This window comes from Saccostrea cucullata, unplaced genomic scaffold (assembly GCF_032062105.1).
Source record: "Saccostrea cucullata isolate Sc308-1 unplaced genomic scaffold, CSIRO_AGI_Scuc_v1 ctg19, whole genome shotgun sequence".
NCBI classification, from domain to species: domain Eukaryota; kingdom Metazoa; phylum Mollusca; class Bivalvia; order Ostreida; family Ostreidae; genus Saccostrea; species Saccostrea cuccullata.
The window spans coordinates 251,079-270,117 of record NW_026940018.1 but is presented as its reverse complement, the minus strand read 5'-3'; the positions used below and the strand labels follow the sequence as shown (position 1 = coordinate 270,117).

The window sequence follows — 19,039 nt, the reverse complement described above, 5'->3', positions numbered from 1 at the left end:
TTCACTCTGCATTTCAAAGAATGGCCACAGCCGTACTAGGACGTTGTGTACTAGGGCAGTTGAATAAACTGCGAGCATACAGAACTGTTGCTAATGTAACAAGTTTACAATGTAGAAATATCAGTTTTTCACAACGTCTTTTAGGGGGTAAGTGTCATGTTACAGTTCAGGTGTTTAGATAAACAAATTCCTACAAGAAGAATAAAAGGATAAGCCATTTTCAGTAAGTTGATTAAGTTCACGTTGACTTGTTCACCCCCTGACCTTTTGTTATCCTGAAAGGAAGCAATATTGAAATAGAGTAGTGTGAATTACGTTGCAATATTTTTAATTGAATCTTATTTCAAATAAAATTCTTGATTGTGGTTTAATAAAAAAAAAAATGCATTGTTCAAATCCTGCAAGGTGACACTCGCAATGAATAGCCTATATACCTGTATTTTAAAGAAATATGACTTTAAAAAGTGCAACAAATTATTATTATTCTTCATTTGATTAAAGTTACATTTTCTATTTTGCATTTATACATAATATACAGTAGAAGTTAATGTCATGTTTATTTTTTTTTATTTTTTAGCATGTTTAGAGAAACAGTTGTTAATTAAAAACTATCTTTTTACATTGAAAGAAGAGTATGGAATCTTTGATAGTTCACCTGAGAAATAGCAAAACACAATGGAATGTTTTATTAATTGTAAATGATGGCATATTACTGCCTCCTACATATGCAAGATAAATTATGTCAACTAATATGTCAACTAAAAACATGAAAAACTTGCATTTCAACATAATTATTTTACATGTAGACATAATTATCTTACATGTCAACATACTTTATATCTGCATGTTGACATACCGTATAATCCCCATTAACCGCCCCTGCCCCTATAAGTGCCCCCTAAGGGCTTTTTCAATTGTCAAGAAATAAGGGCCCCCTGTACAGTGCTTTAAATCATCTAGAATCGTATCAAAAGTCTGCCAAAATTTGAAGAAAGTGAAAATGAAACTTGTCTATCATCAAATTTTCTCGATGGAAAATGAATCATTAAGCATAATTAAGGGTCCTCCACTCACCCACAGCTTATGTTCTCATATTATTGAGCATTACTTTTAACAAGCAGATCAACCTTTAAAAACTGTCTAGGGATTAAAATGTAATTTATACTGATTTTTAAAAATAATTATTTCACAAGTTTCAAGAAATTTCTCCCAAGGCGTTATCATACCTAGCACAACAAATTTTGTCTTACCCTTTAGTATATTTTTAAGCTCACAGAATAACCATAAAAACTTAATTTTATCGATCAACATATTTTTTACAGAAATTTATTTTATATATAAAAAGTACATAAAACTCATTTTCTCTTAAATACATCTTGAGAAAAATCAATAATGACTCCTTTTGTAGAGAAGAAATTTTAATGAATTAGATTACATAAAAAAAATTGAATTAAAATACTGTAGAAGTACTTTTTTCCATGTGGTATTAATTTACGCTTTGTACGCGGTCACAAATTTTTCCGCGGAAATTTGTCCAAGCGTACTTAATATAAATGCAAGGCATACATAGTGAAAGTCTATGAAATCCGCGTAATTTTCAACAGGCGGATTAAACGGAAATACAGATTCTGCAGAATTAAGACCCCGTGGAAAAAAGTACGTCTACAGTAAAATGCACTGATGTATAAAAAACATTTTCAAAATCTTTGGTATCAAAGTTCCTTTTTGGAGTTATCTTTCCTGTTGCCAGGGACTCAAAAACTTTGGCAAGTCTCCGCATACATCACCATACTATATTTAATAATTACTAGCCACTGAACTGGACAAATATAAAACTAGAAACGCACACTATTTTATCAATATTTATAATCACACAATGAGATAATGTATTACTGTATAAGTGGAAATTTTAGCGAGACGCAAATTTAGCGATTTGTCCTTAAAAACTGGTAATTTATTTTTAGCGAGATGTTATATTAGCGATTTTTAATGCACACTAAAGAAGCTATAACATATAAACAAAATTTAATTTTAGCGATATTCAATTTTAGCGATCTCGACACCCTCGCCAATAATGCCAAAATTAAATCCTCGCTAAAAATTCTACTTATACGGTATTGAAATGCACAAATTAGTGTGCCGAAATTTCAACTATCAAAACAGACTCGGTTGATTAGCCTGAAAGTATAAATAACCTAAACGTTTCTCGTCATACCCGTACCTGTTGTTTATGAATTATTATGTAACATAATCCAAGACGTCTATTATTCTCTTATTTAAAAAAAACCCTGCACATCCTTTTCCATCGGTCACTCCGTGACCATGCCATGTGTTCATTGTTTACAAACGGTGCTATGCCAAATCGTTCGTGCATAAACTCGATAAAACCGGAGGTAAAAGTATTTTTCCTTTATATACGTCACAGGTCACATGGTGTGGAGGACCCTTAAGCATAATTTGGTTGGTTATCTTCACTAAAAGTAAAGTTAGACATTAATTTAGTGGTTCTTGGAATTTATTTTTTTTCAAAAGATTTTTTGAAGTTAAAATATGACATTTAATATTATAAATACCATATGAATACAAATAACCGCCCCCTTATCGCAATTTTCTAAGCGCCCTGGGCAGTTAATAGGGATTATACGGTAATTTATCTTGCATATACTGTATACAGGGAAATTTTCGCCCCTTTCGCCCTCTTCTTGATTGGGCAAATTTAAAACTGGGTGAATTCAAATTACACAGCATAATTTCTTAAATAGAACTATGAATGGGCGAATTTAAAACGGGGAAAAATAGTTTGCAAGTACAAAAGGGCGAAAATAACACGGAGCGAAAATAACCTTGTATACAGTAATCTGATGTTGGGGACAGAAATATGGTACAATTACTTAAAATTTAGTTACATTACTTTAATCCTCAGCAACAGGGTTCATTATACATGTTACAGTATTCAGTGGATGGTATATTAAATGCTTAACTCTTTATCTGTCAACATTACAGTGTCTGTACTCTACGCATGTGTTAAATTTCCTGCCTGTCCTTTCCTATGGTTTAAGTTTTCATCTCTGATCACATGCATTTAATATCTGATTTTTATTATTTCAGTGAAGTACTTCACAGAGAAACATGAATGGGTTGAAGTTGATGGAGATGTAGGAACCATTGGAATCTCTGAATTTGCCCAGGTTTGGATTTTACAAACTTTGCATTATGTTGAAAGATCAGTGTTGACTTAACTGGTTTACAGCAGTATTTTAAAAAATAAAACAGATATAAATTTTTCTAATCTTAGAAACCTGTGACATTGAATCCTTTTGCTCAAACAATTTACCATATTATCTGTATTTGTTCACAGGATCAGCTGGGTGAAGTTGTATATGTACAGCTGCCTGAAGTGGACACAGAATTAGAATTGGGACGTAAGTATCTCTACTGAAAAACACTGATCAAAAATACCAATGAAAATTCCTCACTCACTACTACGGTTTTTTATGTGGTTATACTTACCCCTGTACTCTGATGAAATATATCAAGTTAAACCTTGATATCTTGAAATCATAGCAAAGAAAATAACTTGGAAATATCAAAATATTCAAAATTAAAATACAAAGATAAAAAGTGGTCGGGGTTTCCAACACACTTCAAAATATCCATATGTTGATCACAATAACAATGAGATACTGAGGTTCCACTGTTCATGTTTATTACAGAGGAGGCGGGCGTCCTGGAGAGTGTTAAGGCAGCCAGTGAGGTGTACAGCCCTATCTCAGGAGTCGTCAAAGAGGCCAACACTGCTTTAGAGGACAACCCTAAACTTGTCAACGAGTCCTGTTATGAAAAAGGTCAGTTTTAGATTTACTTGCAAAGAAGTTCATCACACACCTTTTTCTTCTGGTGGAAAAAATTTCTTATAGAAGATACATGTATAGGAAGAGGATACTGATAGAAATAGTTGAATCAGAATGTTCCGAATGTTGATTGTAATCAATGCCTTAATGAAATAGCAAGCTTGTTAAGGGCACAGAAATTTGCTTATACCTAGCCTCTGTACCCGGACCTTAACTGATGTATGCAAAAGGGTTGACTTGACTAAGGTACTTCATATTTAGAGAGAGTAGTTTCATATAAATTAAAATAAACAAGAGATGTTTGTTTCACACTTATGCCCCCTCTCCCCCAAATAATTGGAATTTTTTCTGAGTCCAAGGGGCATAACTCTGTCCAAAATGCCTCTTTTGACCTAGACCTAGATATATAGAACTTGACATAGATATACTTATAATAAATCTGTGTACCAAATTTTATTTCAATATGTGCTACCTCATCGTCGCAAACCACGACCAAAATGTACGCTCCTCTCCCATCTGGCCGTGGTTGAACGAGGAGAGAATTCTTCGTAGCTCATTAAAATATTGACCAATGCGAGTAAAGCATAGTCGGATGATGAACTTTATTGCAACCTTTCAATATCCAATCGCAGTGTAGGAAATATTTCTTGTATACTGTTGACGTCAGTTGTTGATTTCGATTGCGATGGAAACAAAACTTGCCACTGACTGCAGTGTTTTCCTTCAGAACCGGCTACCAGGCAAATTGACCGTTTTAATTGACAAAAATGCCGCTTTGAAACAAAATTTATTGTTAGGTCCACAGAGATTTTGTTCATAAACATCAGCTCCTAGCCTGTTACATCTGATCTCAAACCCCTTACTTTGAAATAAAGGGAAAACAATGTGACTGAATATGACGACACAATAGAGAGGCGTAAATATTCAAGATTACGACACTTTTTGTGATCAAGCAGCCACAGGTAGGAGAGAGCTATATATGCAGACTCCAGACCATGGCTTGAGACGATGGTGCTACCTCTGCAAAGAAAATGAACGGAAACTGCAAATAATTGGAATTTTCCTAAGTCCAAGGGGCATAACTCTGTCCAAAATGGCTCGATCGTACACAAAATAGAATGTGACTTAGATATTATGAAAAATTTGTATACCAAATTTCATTTCAATATGTGCTACCTCTATGAAGAAAATAAACGGAAAGTGATGGTGGACCAACAAACAGACAGACTGACAGACAGACAGCAAAGCAATATGCCCTCCCTTCATTGAATAGGGTCATAAATATGGTTAGATCTACTGACTCTTTTATGAAATATTGCAAAAGATAGTACAATGGTTATTAGTTATTGCAGTCCAAGAATTGTAATCCATTCCATCCAACTGGGTTGTCAGAGTGGGAACAGTTCAAAACCAAGGGTAGCAATAACCTACCTACCTTGAACCAGTGTCAAATAGAAAAGTGTAATGTTAAGGAGTTGTGATAGTTTTTTAGCTCTACTGGTCAGAGACCAGAAGAGCTTATGCGATAGTAATGCGTCCGTCGTCCTTCCGTCTGTCTAGCTGTACATCTGTCTGTCTGTCTGTAAACAATTTTTCAAAATGCTACTCTTCCTAGTTTTGGTCCGATTTCAATATAACTTGGCTCACAAGTAGACTACACTAAGATACATAATTCTATGCATCAGTTTTTGATTTCAATGAACGGTGTTGCCATGGTTACTAAAAATAGAAATTTCTGTGAAATTCATTCAAAATGCTATTCCTCCTACAGTTTTGGTCCGATTTCAATATAACTTGGCACACAAGTAGACTACACTAAGATACATAATTCTGTGGATCAGTTTTTGATTTCAATGAACGGTGTTGCCATGGTTACTAAAAATAGAAATTTCTGTGAAATTAATTCAAAATGCTATTCCTCCTACAGTTTTGGTCCGATTTCAATATAACTTGGCACACAAGTAGACTACACTAAGATACATAATTCTGTGCGTCGGTTTTTGATTTCAATGAACGGTGTTGCCATGGTTACTAAAAATAGAAATATCTGTGAAATTCTTTCAAAATGCTACTCCTACAGTTTTGGTCTGATTTCAGTATAACTTGTCAGACAAGTAGACTACACTAAGATACATAATTCTGTGTATCAGTTTTTGATTTCAATGAACGATGTTGCCGTGGTTACTAAAAATAGAAATTTCTGTGAAATGCTTTCAAAATGCTACTCCTCCTACAGTTTTGGTCCGATTTCAATAAAACTTGGCACACAAGTAGACTACACTAAGACACATAATTCTGTGCATCGGTTTTTGATTTCGATGAACGGTGTTGCCATGGTTACTAAAAATAGAAATTTCTGTGAAATTCTTTCAAAATGCTTCTCGTACAGTTTGGTCCGATTTCAGTAAAACTTGTTACACAAGTAGACTACACTGAGATACATAATTCTATGCATCAGTTTTTGATTTCGATGAACGTTGTTGCCGTGGTTACTAAAAGTAGAAATTTCTGTGAAATGCTTTCAAAATGCTACTCGTCCTACAGTTTTGGTCCGATTTGAATAAAACTTGGCACACAAGTAGACTACACTAAGATACATAATTCTATGCATCAGTTTTTGATTTCGAAGAACAATGTTGCCGTGGTTACTAAAAATAGAAATTTCTGTGAAATGCTTTCAAAATGCTACTTCTCCTACAGTTTTGGTCCGATTTCAATATAACTTGGCACACAAGTAGACTGCACTAAGATACATAATTCTGTGCATCGGTTTTTGATTTCGATGAACAGTGTTGCCATGGTTACTTAAAATAGAAATTTCTGTGAAATTCTTTCAAAATGCTCCTCCTACAGTTTTGGTCCGATTTCAATATAACTTGGCACACAAGTAGACTATACTAAGATACATAATTTTGTGCATCGGTTTTTATTTTGAAGAGCGGCAAGGATCATTTTTCTATTTATTGCTGTTTTAAAGTTTCAGGTCCCAACTGCTACTTTTCTCTTTCTTTGTTTTAAGTATAAACCAGTAGAGCTACAGTCTCGACAGAGAATTCTGGTTTTTAAGATTAACATTATTTATTTTTCCTTCCAGGAGTTTTAATCATGTAGATGCATGCTATAATAGACAGAGATAAATAGAGAATGGTAATATTGAAATATCTTGCCTCCATGTTTTCAGGTTGGCTGTACAGGATGACTGTCAGGGAACCATCAGAGTTAGAGACCCTGATGAAGGAAGAGGACTACCTTAAATTCATCAAGGAGTAAATCCTTAATCTATCCAAACACTTTGCAAATGGAAATTTTATTGAGGAAATGAGTTGACGTGATTCTAAATTTGTATGTGTGTGTTTCTCTATGTACATTTCACAGAATTTTTTAAAAGGCAGTATTAATTGTTGGAAGTAAGTCCTACACTAGATGATTTTCTAATCTTTATAATGTTATAACATTGTTTTCCTTGAACTCATAATAAATCTTTTAAAAACATCAAAATACATGTACATGTATATCATTGAGGTTTCTTTTAATGTTTGCTATGGATCTCAGTATTTTTTACATTATTTCATTTATATTAAAGAATATATCTTGCTATTCTCTCCACATAAATTAAAACATATTTAATTATATAGGCCTACCTTGGATTTTGAATACCAATTTTGTTGCCAATCTGTATGAACTTTGTGAATCTCAAATTGAAATGCTGTTTTTGAATGCATTTTATGCAATTATTTGTAAAGAATGAAAAGAAGCAGTGTTTCTTCTCAATTTTAGGAGGTACAATATAAAGATGAAATGAATGATGGAATGATCTTGTTGTTTTAAGTTTAACTGAATTAGAGTAGTACCTTTTCCAAATAAAAGGGCATTATTTTCTGCACAGCAGAGGTGATAGCAAAATAAAATCCATTGACTAGATTAGACATATTGTTATATGCTTCAGGGAAGTTCAGGCATAAGTTTATGGTACATACATATATAGAAAATTTCAATTCAAACTTAAGACCAAGCACTTTAAACACTTTTTATTTTGAGTATATATATATTTAAGTGAAACAACTATCTGTGAATGACTGAATGAATATGTGATCTTAAGAAGCTGAATACATACCAGATAGTAAATGCACCAGGATTTTATTTTCCTTCTGGATTCTGGTTGTCAGGATACATTTACAATAGTACAATCTTATTACAATAAGATGAACAGTGATGAGGGGTTGAGTACCTTATTTCACAAGTGCATTCCATACTGCAGCAAAGTAACGCAAAATACAGTCACAGACTACAAATATCTGATAAACACTAAACAGTTATACACAATGACACGGATCTCCCCCCTACCTCTCTATATTTTTGAATAGTTTGCAGAAGACTGTGAATGTTTGTAATGTAAAGATCAGTATTATGTTTTACACCATCAAAAGTCTTGGTTGTAATGATAAAAGAACAGTATTAGAAATTCAAACAAGATCCAAGTGCTGAAGTAATATTCCCTCAAATATACTGTCTTCAAAGTGTCTTTGTTTCGGTATGTGTGCATTTACTTATGTTTGTTTAATATAGATTACAATAAAGAGATAACTCAAGTGCACAATTTTATTTATTTTTGGGTAGGTGATAAAGGGGGAGTTAATTTAAAAAGGCAGATAGTGCAGTTAGTTATTTACCGTTTAAGTGGAAATTTTAGCAAAACACAAATTTGGCGATTTATCCTTAAAAATTGGTTTTTAATAAATCTTTAATAGCAATTTTAAGATGGTCACTTTAATAGAAGCTATTGCAAATACAACACAATATATTTTAGCAATATTCCGTTTTAGCTATCTCAGCACCCTCGCTAATAATGCCAAAATTAAATCCTTGTTAAAAATTCTGCTTACACAGTACATGTAGTTAGATATATATACTGCTACATTCTCTTTGATAGGGTAAATTGTCATGTATGCTGAGTGTGTTCATATTTACAGAGAATTTTCACAAAATGTCAAAGGACACTTTTAAGTTTGTGGAAAAAAAGAGCCATCTAAATATATTTATGAGGTCATAAGCAATCTTTGTGAAAAATGGGAACTCACTAAGTTTATATATATGAGAATGATACGGATCGGACATGAATCTTAAAATATTTATTTCAGTGACCTTGAACTTGCCCAAATGACCTTGGGTCAAGGTTATGACACACTCTTAGGTTATGAGCAATTTTGTGTGAAGTAGATTCTAGTGTTCCTCCGTATTAGAAAGATACAAAGCGGACACGCTTGCAAAGACAGAAGGAAGACAAGGTATATATCCCCCCCCCCCAATTCATTTCAGGGGTATAATAAATTATTTAGGATGTAATTATTAAACTTCATTCTTGAGAAGAAATTGAAAATGTAGAAAATTTACAGATGGATGGGAAGATATACTTCATGTATAATCAATGCATGATCAGAAAAGCTCACTTAAGCTTTCAGTTGGGAAATAATTTTTGAAACCTGATCGAATTTTAATCATAATATACTAGGAATTCACAATTTTTTTAAAATTAAATACATGTACATGCAATATAATCGTTATTATTTAAAAAGGCATATTCTATAAATATTGTGCCATTATTTGGTAAGCTGAAAATCATGCCACAAAATTCATAGTTCATAATATCATATGTTTTTACTTTGACTTGTTCATTCATCAAGCTCATATAACCAAAAAGGGTGGTGTATTTATACTTCAGATTACAGTTCTTTAGTATATTCAACACAATACTTCACATTTCCTTCATGTTACTCTGTCAGTACTTTTAGTACTTTGATATCTACATTCTGATTCTGAGTTTGCGGCTTTCTTTGTAATTTGAGGTCTATCTGAGTATGATTTTATGTCAGTTTTATTTTTAGCTCACCAGAGCCGAAGGCTCAAGTGAGCTTTTCTCATCAAAATGTTGTTGTCGTAAACTATTCACATTTTCATATATCTTCTTCTCAAGAACCACTGGGCCAATTTCAACCAATCTTGCCACAAAGTATCCTTGGGTGAAGGGGATTCAAATTTGTTCAAATAAAGGGCCAAGCCCTCTTCAAAAGGGAGATAATTATGAATTAATGAAAAATCAATGGCATCATTTAAAAATCTTCTTCTCCAGGACCATTGGGCTAGGAAAGATGAAACTTATGTGAAAGCATTCTCAGGTAGTGTAGATCAAGTTTGTTCAAATCATGACCCTTGGGGGTAGGGCGGGGCCACAATGGCTGATCAAAGTTTTACATAGGAAGATATAGGAAAAATCTTTGAAAATCTTCTCCAGAACCACTAGGCCAGGAAAAATGAAACTCAAGAATCCTCAGGTAGTGTAGACTCAAATCATGACCCCTGTGGGTAGGGAGGGACCACAATGGCTGATCAAAGTTTTACACAGGAATATATAGGAAAAATCTTTAAAATTCTTCTTCCGAACCACTGGGCTAGGAAATATGAAACTCATGTGGAAGCATCTTCAGGTAGTGTAGATTCAAGTTTCTTAAAATCATGACCCCCGGGGGTAGGGTGGGGCCACAATGGCCGATCAAAGTTTTACATGGGAATTAATATGTAGGAATTAATCTTTTTAAAAAATGTTCTTCTCCAGAACCATTGGACCAGGAAAGATGAAACTCATAAGTGAAGCATCCTCAGGTAGTGTAGGTTCAAGTTTGTTCAAGTCATGACCCCCAGGATAGGGGGGGGGACTGCTCAAAATTTACATAGGAACACATAGGAAAAATCTTTTAAAAATCTTCTTCTCAAGATCAGCAAAGCTATGAATGAAATTAATATGGAAACATACTCAGTTAGAGTAAATTTAAGTTTGTTCATATCATGATCCCTGGGGTAAGGTGGGGCCATGATGGGCAATCAAATCTTTACATAGAAATATATAATAAAATTTTTTAAAACGCTTCTTCTCGAGTATGGCAAAATTACACATGAATGCCTTATTGATATACAATCCCCCTAACCCATGGCCAACAAGTAAACTTTTCAATACTGAGCTGATATTGTGTTTTTTAACTAGCCCATAAGCTCAGGTGAGCGATGTGGCCCATGAGCCTCTTGTTCAGAAATGTCAGCAAGGGGTCCAGACAGAGGGTTCCATTGTCAATTGTTCTGACCGTTTGAACATTTACGGGAGGCAAACATTTTTCTCGTTGCAATGTTTTTCAAAGGGAAAAGGGGCACAGAAGAACCAAGACTCTAAATTTCGTATTGGGGGTTGTTGTTAAGGGGAGGGGTCTTAATTTCACTTTTGGTCGAAATAAAATCTTTGAATACAATAATGCATGTAGGAAACTTTGACTGTATATCAACTAAAAAAGGGGAGTGTAAGTCCTCACTACACATTTACAGCAAAAGAGTACATGCATTCGGGAAAAAAACTAAAAATAAGTATTTTGGGCTGGAATTACCCCACCCCACCCCCGTTACTACAGGTGTGGAACTGTCAAGCATCCTAAATACATTGGCTTAACCTTCGTGTGATAGTGGTATGGTCCATGATCTCTAAACTGTTCTACGCCACGATTTATATTACTTACTTCCCTCAGTTTTTTCCCTGAAAATATATGATGCAGTACTACATGTATATACGGTAAATTTCATTTGGTACTATATATTTCATTTGGAAGCTGCTTGGCCTCCCTTTCCCGCATTTTATTGCTGCACAGTCGAACACTCTCAATTTTTATTCAAGCAATTGATTGAAAACAAAGATTCCGAAAGGTTAGAGAAAGGTCCCTCCTTTCACGAAGTAGGATTTTTAGCCCCCTCCTTTTTTGAAAATCATTAGGAATGCATTGGGAGATTATTATGAGAATTCTACTTTTGCATATGTTGTTTACACTCCTCAATCATAGAAAATCACCTACATGGTTATCACGTAAATAATTATCTAGATCATTAAGAAAAATTACACGACATAATCTGATATCATTTTTATTAAATTTAAAGAGTTTTCGTGCGGACATTACATAATAAAACATAATGAACTTTAAGAAAGCAAAGAAAAGAGGGATATTATTTGTAATTTTCAATATTTTTCACCGATACGTCATGTTTGTCAAATAAGGGGGTCAGTAAATTGTATATAAAAGTCATTTCGTGCAGGTATCTGATATAGTAATACAGCTGCAGATTCAAAATGTACAGAAATCTGAAAGGTAAGAAAACACATCAGAAAAATGAAAATTTTAACTTAATCTATAACTTTATGCATTGAACAAAATATTTCTATAAACCTTTATCTTCCTTTTATAATAGCGGTGCTAGGGCAAAAGCTAAGTTTAAATGCAAAATTCTAAATTTTAATTACAATTCAAAAAATGGGGGAAATAATGACGACGCAATGAAGTCTATCTTTAACTGCTAAATACCGTATTACTTTTAAAAGACAAAGTATGGTTACAGCCGAATTTGGCCTTTGTTTGATGCTGGATTTAGAACTTCAAATGATGCTTGTTTTAACCAGCACCAATTTTAATTCAAAATTTACACGGAGGCAACAAAAGGGCACGGAATGGGGATATTTTCAAGATTTTCATCAAATTGGTGGAATTTCATCAAATTTGAGATACTTTTCACTTCGGGAAACATACAGTATACAAGCTTGCATATCTTAAAGATTTTTATACACAAGATGCATCTGATACAGTGTATGAAATATATAAATTTGGTAGATAGGAAAACTTTTGCTGCAGATCTGTAGCGTTATGGTTTTATATATTTGTCTTTGACCATAAAGACAAATATATAAAACCATAACGCTACAGATCTGCAGCTAGGAAAACTTGTGATTTATTTTTTGGACACAAAATGTGCTTTAAAATCGAAAAAAGGTTCCATAAAAATGAGATAATTCGGAAATTAACAGATTTTCTGATCGCCTTTGATCTCGGTGTATCCCAAAATAACCCAAACCAGGGGCAAAAAAGGGGTCTTAGCCTATCTTTTCCTTTGATAACAATTTGTACAGTTATGGGGCTTACTCAAAACAGTCATATCTACAATATATTGACTGACAATGGATTCACTTGAAAAACAAATCGAGTGCATACGTGCAGTGAAGAGGAACAAGGATCTGCCTCTTCGATCCAAAATGATAATTTTCATGGCAACGTGTACGGAGTTCTGGTGTCAGGGGATGGCTCTTTTAATTGATAATGCTACTTGATGTAAACAGATAAACAAGCACATTATTAAAATGAGAGTGGTACCTCCTTCAAAACTGTGATCAGGGGTTTAGGGTTTTGTTTTTGTTTTTTTTTGGAGGAGGGGGGGGGGGGGTGTTATAGCCAAAATGCATTTTTCTTTAAAAATCTTTTTTTTTTTTCATATTCAGCAGAGAAACTAATTGCATTGTTAGGATAAGAAAAGATACCCTTTAAAAAAAGTTTGAAATTCATAACCCCTGGACCAGGAGCCTGTGTGTTAGGGTGGGCTCTTTGACTCTTTTACTAAGTGTATATTTAAGTATGATGATAATAGAGTGCCCCACTCCAAAACTTGGCATCTGAGTCACTGCTTCTGGTGCTTCGGTGGAGCTATATTGAATTTTTAGTTAAATACATTAATTCTTTGAGAATCTTCTTACGGATGTCTAGGAGGCAAAGAGACTACATGCATGAGCATGGGGATTTTTACGATATTTTGAAAATCTGCACTACTGTGATTTTTTTTATTAAGTTGTTATTTTGTATTCTACTGAAAGAAATTATTCACCTGTTTATCATCTTCGCTAGCCAGAAACCCTTGGCTAGCAAAGATGCCTATACATGTACATATAATTTAATGGAATTGAAAGATCAGATGAATAACAGTTATACAAGAAATTCTCAAAATAATTCAATACAAAAAAGTACATTCATAGTGTTAATGATCAAGTAAACTTTCAAATAATAGTTAGATAAAAATGAGACAAAAATTCCTATCTTGGGCCAAAATAAAAAATACCTTTGTTTCCCCTAACGCGACCGACCCAATTAAATCGCGCCGACTGAAAAGATTTTTTAAATAAGATGATTCAAATATTTTTTTTTTATTGTTAACCAAGTTTTATTACACAAATTCATCAAAATCAGTTTTTATCAGAACGACCGACATTGTTGTACTGTGATTTTCAAACAATTGTTGGAAACAAAATGACGTCCAGATGTGATTACAGGGCATTAGCTCTTCATAAAACAATGGCGACGTCTCAATCTTTTGCTTTTAGCTAATTGGAATTCTTCACTCTTGAAACAATTTGATAATAAAATTTACCATGACTAATTAAGAGTGTTTCGGAGGTGTCTTGGCATCTCCAACAACAAACAAACCTGTCTTTGAATTTAAGGTACGTAATACATGGTAAGGTCCGCCTCATGAGTAGATGAGGGGCCCACCTACTAGTGAACACATCATTCAATTTCACTGCATTTAATTTAATTTGAGTTTTGATCTAATAACCAGTTCTTCTATGTTCCTATGTTTACTATATGCTATTATGGAACCATAGGAGTTATTGTAAATATGTCTGCATATTTATCCTGATAAATATAATTCAGATGTCCTTTCTTCATGCCTTTATTTAGTGATTAAACTTTGTGACTATGACATTGTATATAGCATTTTTATCATTTATAGATTCGGTTTAGTTCAATTAAATATTGTTAACATACTCTACCCAAATAGTTTTGAAATCATGATTTAGCATCCTTAGACGTCCATCGTATTTTTCTTTAATTAAGCCCTTGAAGATTGGTTGTTTCTTTGCTTTTAATCCCTTCGAGATTTGTTAGGACGACATTAAAACTTTCCCAATTGCTCAAAATTTAGACGTACTTTTTTGCCATTAAGCAGTGGGGGATCCTTTTTGAGCCAGCATCTTCTGCGACGCTGGACATAAGTTGTTATGGTCCCCTTTCAAGGACCGTTTAAATTTTCAACGTTACTCATTAGGATTTAAACCTGCGATTTAAAATTAGCCACTTACTTCTTCACTCCAAAGCAAAATGCTCCAGAACCACTGCAAATCTCATGTCCCTCAAAAAAGTACATTAATCGTCTATAAGCTCTGAAGGCTGATGGAAGATTTGAAAAAATATACTCGTATGTCTGGTCTTTGCGTATTTGAGAATCTTGTCTATTTTATTCAATTTATATAAATGTAATGGCGTGAGATATTTCACAAGTTCAACTAAATAACAGTAGTGAATAAATTAATCATGAATTTTGCTTTTAAACGGCATAATGATATGTACGATACTTAGCATTTTGTTCACAAATCGCTTTAATTTGTACTTTTCTCATTTATAACCATTAAATTTTGGAATGTATTTTCAAAGCTGCTGTCAGAAAATAAAATTGTTTACCTACCTACCGATCCAACTTGAGAATTAAGGGCCGGGTTAGGGGAAACAAAGACATTTTTAATTCCGGCCTTGTACATTAAATGTTTATCATGATCAAAGACTAATATATAAATGGGGCAAGCTAGAACAAGGAAGTAATTTAATGAAGTCTAAGATTTGTTACTGAGCACTTCCAAATTAATACGCTATGACTGTATTTTGGCGATATCGGGGTGGGTGGGTGGGGGGGGGTAAATGTGCCGATTTATAGAAAACATAACCACTGATGTTTGTGTCCCCTTATAAAAACTTTTGATCGATTACTTTTTGTCTTTGCTTGCCAACGAATTTTTGGAGGTTGGACCCCCCCCCTCCCTAAACATATGACTGACCCCAATGCCTTAAGCCCAAATAAATGACACGTGATCAGAAAATCTTTGATTCATTTTTTTGTTGTTGTTGTTATAACTCAGAAAAAAATAACCAATAAATTAACCATTATTGAAATTACATGTATTTTATTATTGGAGTAAATATTCTATATACTGAATCTGCTCATTTCAGCCTTGGTGTTTTGTGCCTTCCTTAGTGCTGTGATCGTGGGGACCCAACAAAAAGCTTTTACTAGAAAGGGTCCGTGTAAATGGCTGCCACCTTCAACTCCATGTTATTACGAGGACATCGACGAGCTCAGAGCACCGGCAGCCATTAATTCAGAAGATTGGCGAGAAAAAAGTAGACTTGTGGCAAAAACTTTGAACAAAATGTTTAGGAATGACTACTGAAATCAATGTATTCTGTTTCTTTTTCAACAACGCACATGAAAATCTGAACATTTTTAAAAAGTAATAAATATACTGATCTAAGAGCAAAAATTAATTTAAAAAAAATGTTCTCAGATTTGCAATTGAGATACATGTTCATCTGTGTGCCAATTATTAAAGCTTTCTATACAATCATTGGTCTGTTGTTTTGTACGGCAAATCACAAATCGATACTAGTATATGTTTAGTTTTAGATAACAGATAATTAAACAATGTTGAAAAAATTCTGACACCCACGCAATTATATTCCCACCAACTTGTAAATTTTATAAAAGAATATTGGTCCCGTCAGATGAATAATCAGGTAGGGATGGGTGTCCATTTCAGAGTTTTAAAATTCTTGAGCTTAAGGACATAACACTACATGAGGTGTTCTTACAAAAAATATCGTACATTTCCAGAAGTTTTCATCAGACATATAAATTATGAAAATGTTAGTAATTCTTGGAGAAATATTAACATAAATATAGTTTAAGCTGATATTTCTCAAAAATTAAATTCAGAGAAGGTGTATACAGATTGCAAAAAGGTCCTTCAATAATTGGAACTTTTAAATTAAACAGGAAATAAGAAAAATAAGTCAAAAACTATGCTGCATATTATGTCCTTCAATAAATTTGTACATGAACAATACTTTTTTTTTCTTTTCTATCTTTCATTTCAATTGTCATCTAGTTTCCTGAATAAGTGAAAAGATTTTCTTCCATAACTTTTATTTAAAATCAATCTTTCTTACAAGGGTATATAAATAAAATCTCACGCAGTCTCAGAAAATCATGTGATTTTGGTCCAAAACTCTATACATACTAGTGCTTAGCTGCAATAATGTAGCCCTCTCCGATTTGTTTAATCTTATATTTTTTGGAAAAAATGGGAGAGGGCCACATTTTTGCAGCTAACATAAGCACTTAATCATGATAAAGTTACTTGTTTTAACACATCACTACACTTGGCATCTATTTTCAAGTCAGCCAATTTATCTGCTCGGTTAGGTCCAATGTTTAAAAGTGAAATGGGTTTTTTCATTTCCGATGCCCGCAGTGCAAATCTGTAACCAGAGTATACCTAGGGAAAAAAAAAAAACAAAAATGATAATTAACAGAATTTTCGTTAATACTGTCAATAAAAAGAAAATTGTATATATTGTTGCAATCCTACTTATATGTCATGTTTTATTGAAATTTTGACTAAAATGTAGGAGGAGTAGCATTTTGAAAAATTATTTACAGAGAGACAAACAAACAAAGAATAACTTACTACATGTATCACAATAGCTCTTTTTGCAGTTAACCAGAAGAGCTTACAATATTAATGTTAATCACAATCTAATGAACACTCCAAGGTATTATAATTTGACTTTTGAATTATTTTTATTTAGTGAATAATATAATTTCATCATGTCTTTCAAGTTTTCATACATCTCACTTGGCATATATTTTTCAAACTGACAAAAGTTAACCCCCATTCCCAAAGATCAACTAAATCGCTCAAAACATCTGAACATAGAATTTAGGTGGGGCAAGGGTTTGCCCTACTTGCTCATTCCCCTTACCTCTAATGATGATCCAATGACTAGTACTTTGTCACATTCCTGCACTTTTTCAAAAACAAAATTTACAGTACTCTTTGGAACATTATCTCCAAAGAAGATGATCTCTGGTTTCAAGGGCCCTGAGCATTTAGGACAAAGTGGAGTCTGAAAAAGAGAAGAGGGTTCTGTAAATTTTACACTTTCTTATGTTATGTTAATAAATTTTGTATTGTAAGTTAAGCAATTTTACCTTTTTAATATAAATTTATGCAAATATTATAATAGATCAGTTTGAAATCAATCTAATTTTAATTAGATTGGTTTGAAATAATTTCCCAATTTTGATTAAACTTCGTATACTACCCCAGTGTCACTCGGCACACCTCAGCCAAATTGGCTAATTACCCTTAGGTCTGAGAGGGTAGTATAATCACTGAGGTGAGCTGAATTACCTAGTAGGTATTCATAAAGTAATATAAAATTCAAAAACCTTTGATGATTTTCATTTTTATTTTTGACAAGTAAGATTAACAGTTAACCTGAAACCCTTCTATTTCCTCCTGTGATAACTGTATGTCACCATCTGGCGCTAGTTCATTTGAAAAAGCTCTCCAAGTTGGATTAAGTGTCTCTATCATAACTTGTAACTCACTTCTTGGTACTTTATAGTCACATCTCATGCACGCGACTCTGTGAGTGCTGCCATGCAGTTCTGTCAGTTTAGTGCTCCCTGCCTTGTAATGCAGGGCATCCACATTCTGAGTCACTAACCAGCAAACTTTGCCCAAATCCTCTAATTTCTTTAGAAATTTGTGTGAAATATTTGGTTGAACTGATGAAAACATAGGCCAGCCTATGAAATTTCGGGCCCAGTATCTCTGTCGAACTTTTTCACTTTTCACAAAATCCTGATAAATGACAGGTCTGCTTTTGCTCGTGGCGTACAGGCCAACTCCCTGAGATCTGTAATCCGGAATACCACTTTCTGTTGAAATACCAGCGCCTGTCATAACTAGAATATTCCGTCCTTTGTCAATGAATTCGGAAAGGATTTGTACATCACTACTTGTGACATTTTTGTATTTAGGAACAAATCTTTCTGTAGTTGTTGCATAACTTCTGATCACGGACAGTGAAAGCTGACAGGCTTTAATTGTAACAATTCTACCCGTCTGCTGTACCATAACCACGAATATTTACAAAAACTAACGTAAAAATGACATTCACTTACAGTTGACTAGGTCAGCTGTTGCGAAACGTGAAACAGATTATCGAAATTCCGATCCCGATGCTCTCAATGCAATGTATTTTGATATTTTGCATACCAAATGTCCATTGAAGGCAAGGGTAAAAAATATTTAATGGTGCAGATAAATGTAGTTCGTAGTTTTGTTTTTTATTTTTTTAATTACTTGCATCATCAGTAATTTAAATCGAGATCAGAGTACACAGATTTTCTACTTTCACTTTTACTGTAAAAAACGTGTG

General features: G+C 33.6%; 2 protein-coding genes across 2 annotated transcripts; one reads left to right on the top strand and one right to left on the bottom strand.

Annotated features, from left to right (window-relative positions):
• Positions 1-9: 9 nt before the first annotated feature.
• On the top strand, positions 10-8,440 carry LOC134254489 (glycine cleavage system H protein-like). Its single transcript, XM_062736998.1, has 5 exons — positions 10-147; positions 3,109-3,188; positions 3,359-3,422; positions 3,714-3,845; positions 7,033-8,440. The coding sequence occupies exons 1-5, from the start codon at positions 21-23 to the stop codon at positions 7,119-7,121; spliced, it is 492 nt and encodes a 163-aa protein (XP_062592982.1). The 5' UTR covers positions 10-20; the 3' UTR covers positions 7,122-8,440.
• An 8,276-nt stretch (positions 8,441-16,716) lies between these two features.
• On the bottom strand, positions 16,717-18,796 carry LOC134254548 (NAD-dependent protein lipoamidase sirtuin-4, mitochondrial-like). Its single transcript, XM_062737076.1, has 3 exons — positions 18,091-18,796; positions 17,573-17,716; positions 16,717-17,085 (listed from the first exon to the last, which is right to left on the bottom strand). Exons 1-3 carry the CDS (start codon positions 18,733-18,735, stop codon positions 16,933-16,935), a joined length of 942 nt encoding a protein of 313 aa, XP_062593060.1. The 5' UTR covers positions 18,736-18,796; the 3' UTR covers positions 16,717-16,932.
• Between the last annotated feature and the right edge of the window lie 243 nt (positions 18,797-19,039).

Bases quoted from the DNA above. Each gene is read 5' to 3' on its own strand.
- LOC134254489 (XM_062736998.1), top strand. From the start codon at position 21: ATGGCCACAGCCGTACTAGGACGTTGTGTACTAGGGCAGTTGAATAAA. The intron at 148-3,108 runs GTAAGTGTCATG...TTATTATTTCAG, and splicing joins TTCACAACGTCTTTTAGGGG to TGAAGTACTTCACAGAGAAA. The intron at 3,846-7,032 runs GTCAGTTTTAGA...CCATGTTTTCAG, and splicing joins CGAGTCCTGTTATGAAAAAG to GTTGGCTGTACAGGATGACT.
- LOC134254548 (XM_062737076.1), bottom strand. From the start codon at position 18,735: ATGGTACAGCAGACGGGTAGAATTGTTACAATTAAAGCCTGTCAGCTT. The intron at 17,717-18,090 runs GTTAACTGTTAA...TCTCTTTTTCAG, and splicing joins AGGAAATAGAAGGGTTTCAG to ACTCCACTTTGTCCTAAATG. The intron at 17,086-17,572 runs GTAAGGGGAATG...TTTTTTCCCTAG, and splicing joins TCATTGGATCATCATTAGAG to GTATACTCTGGTTACAGATT.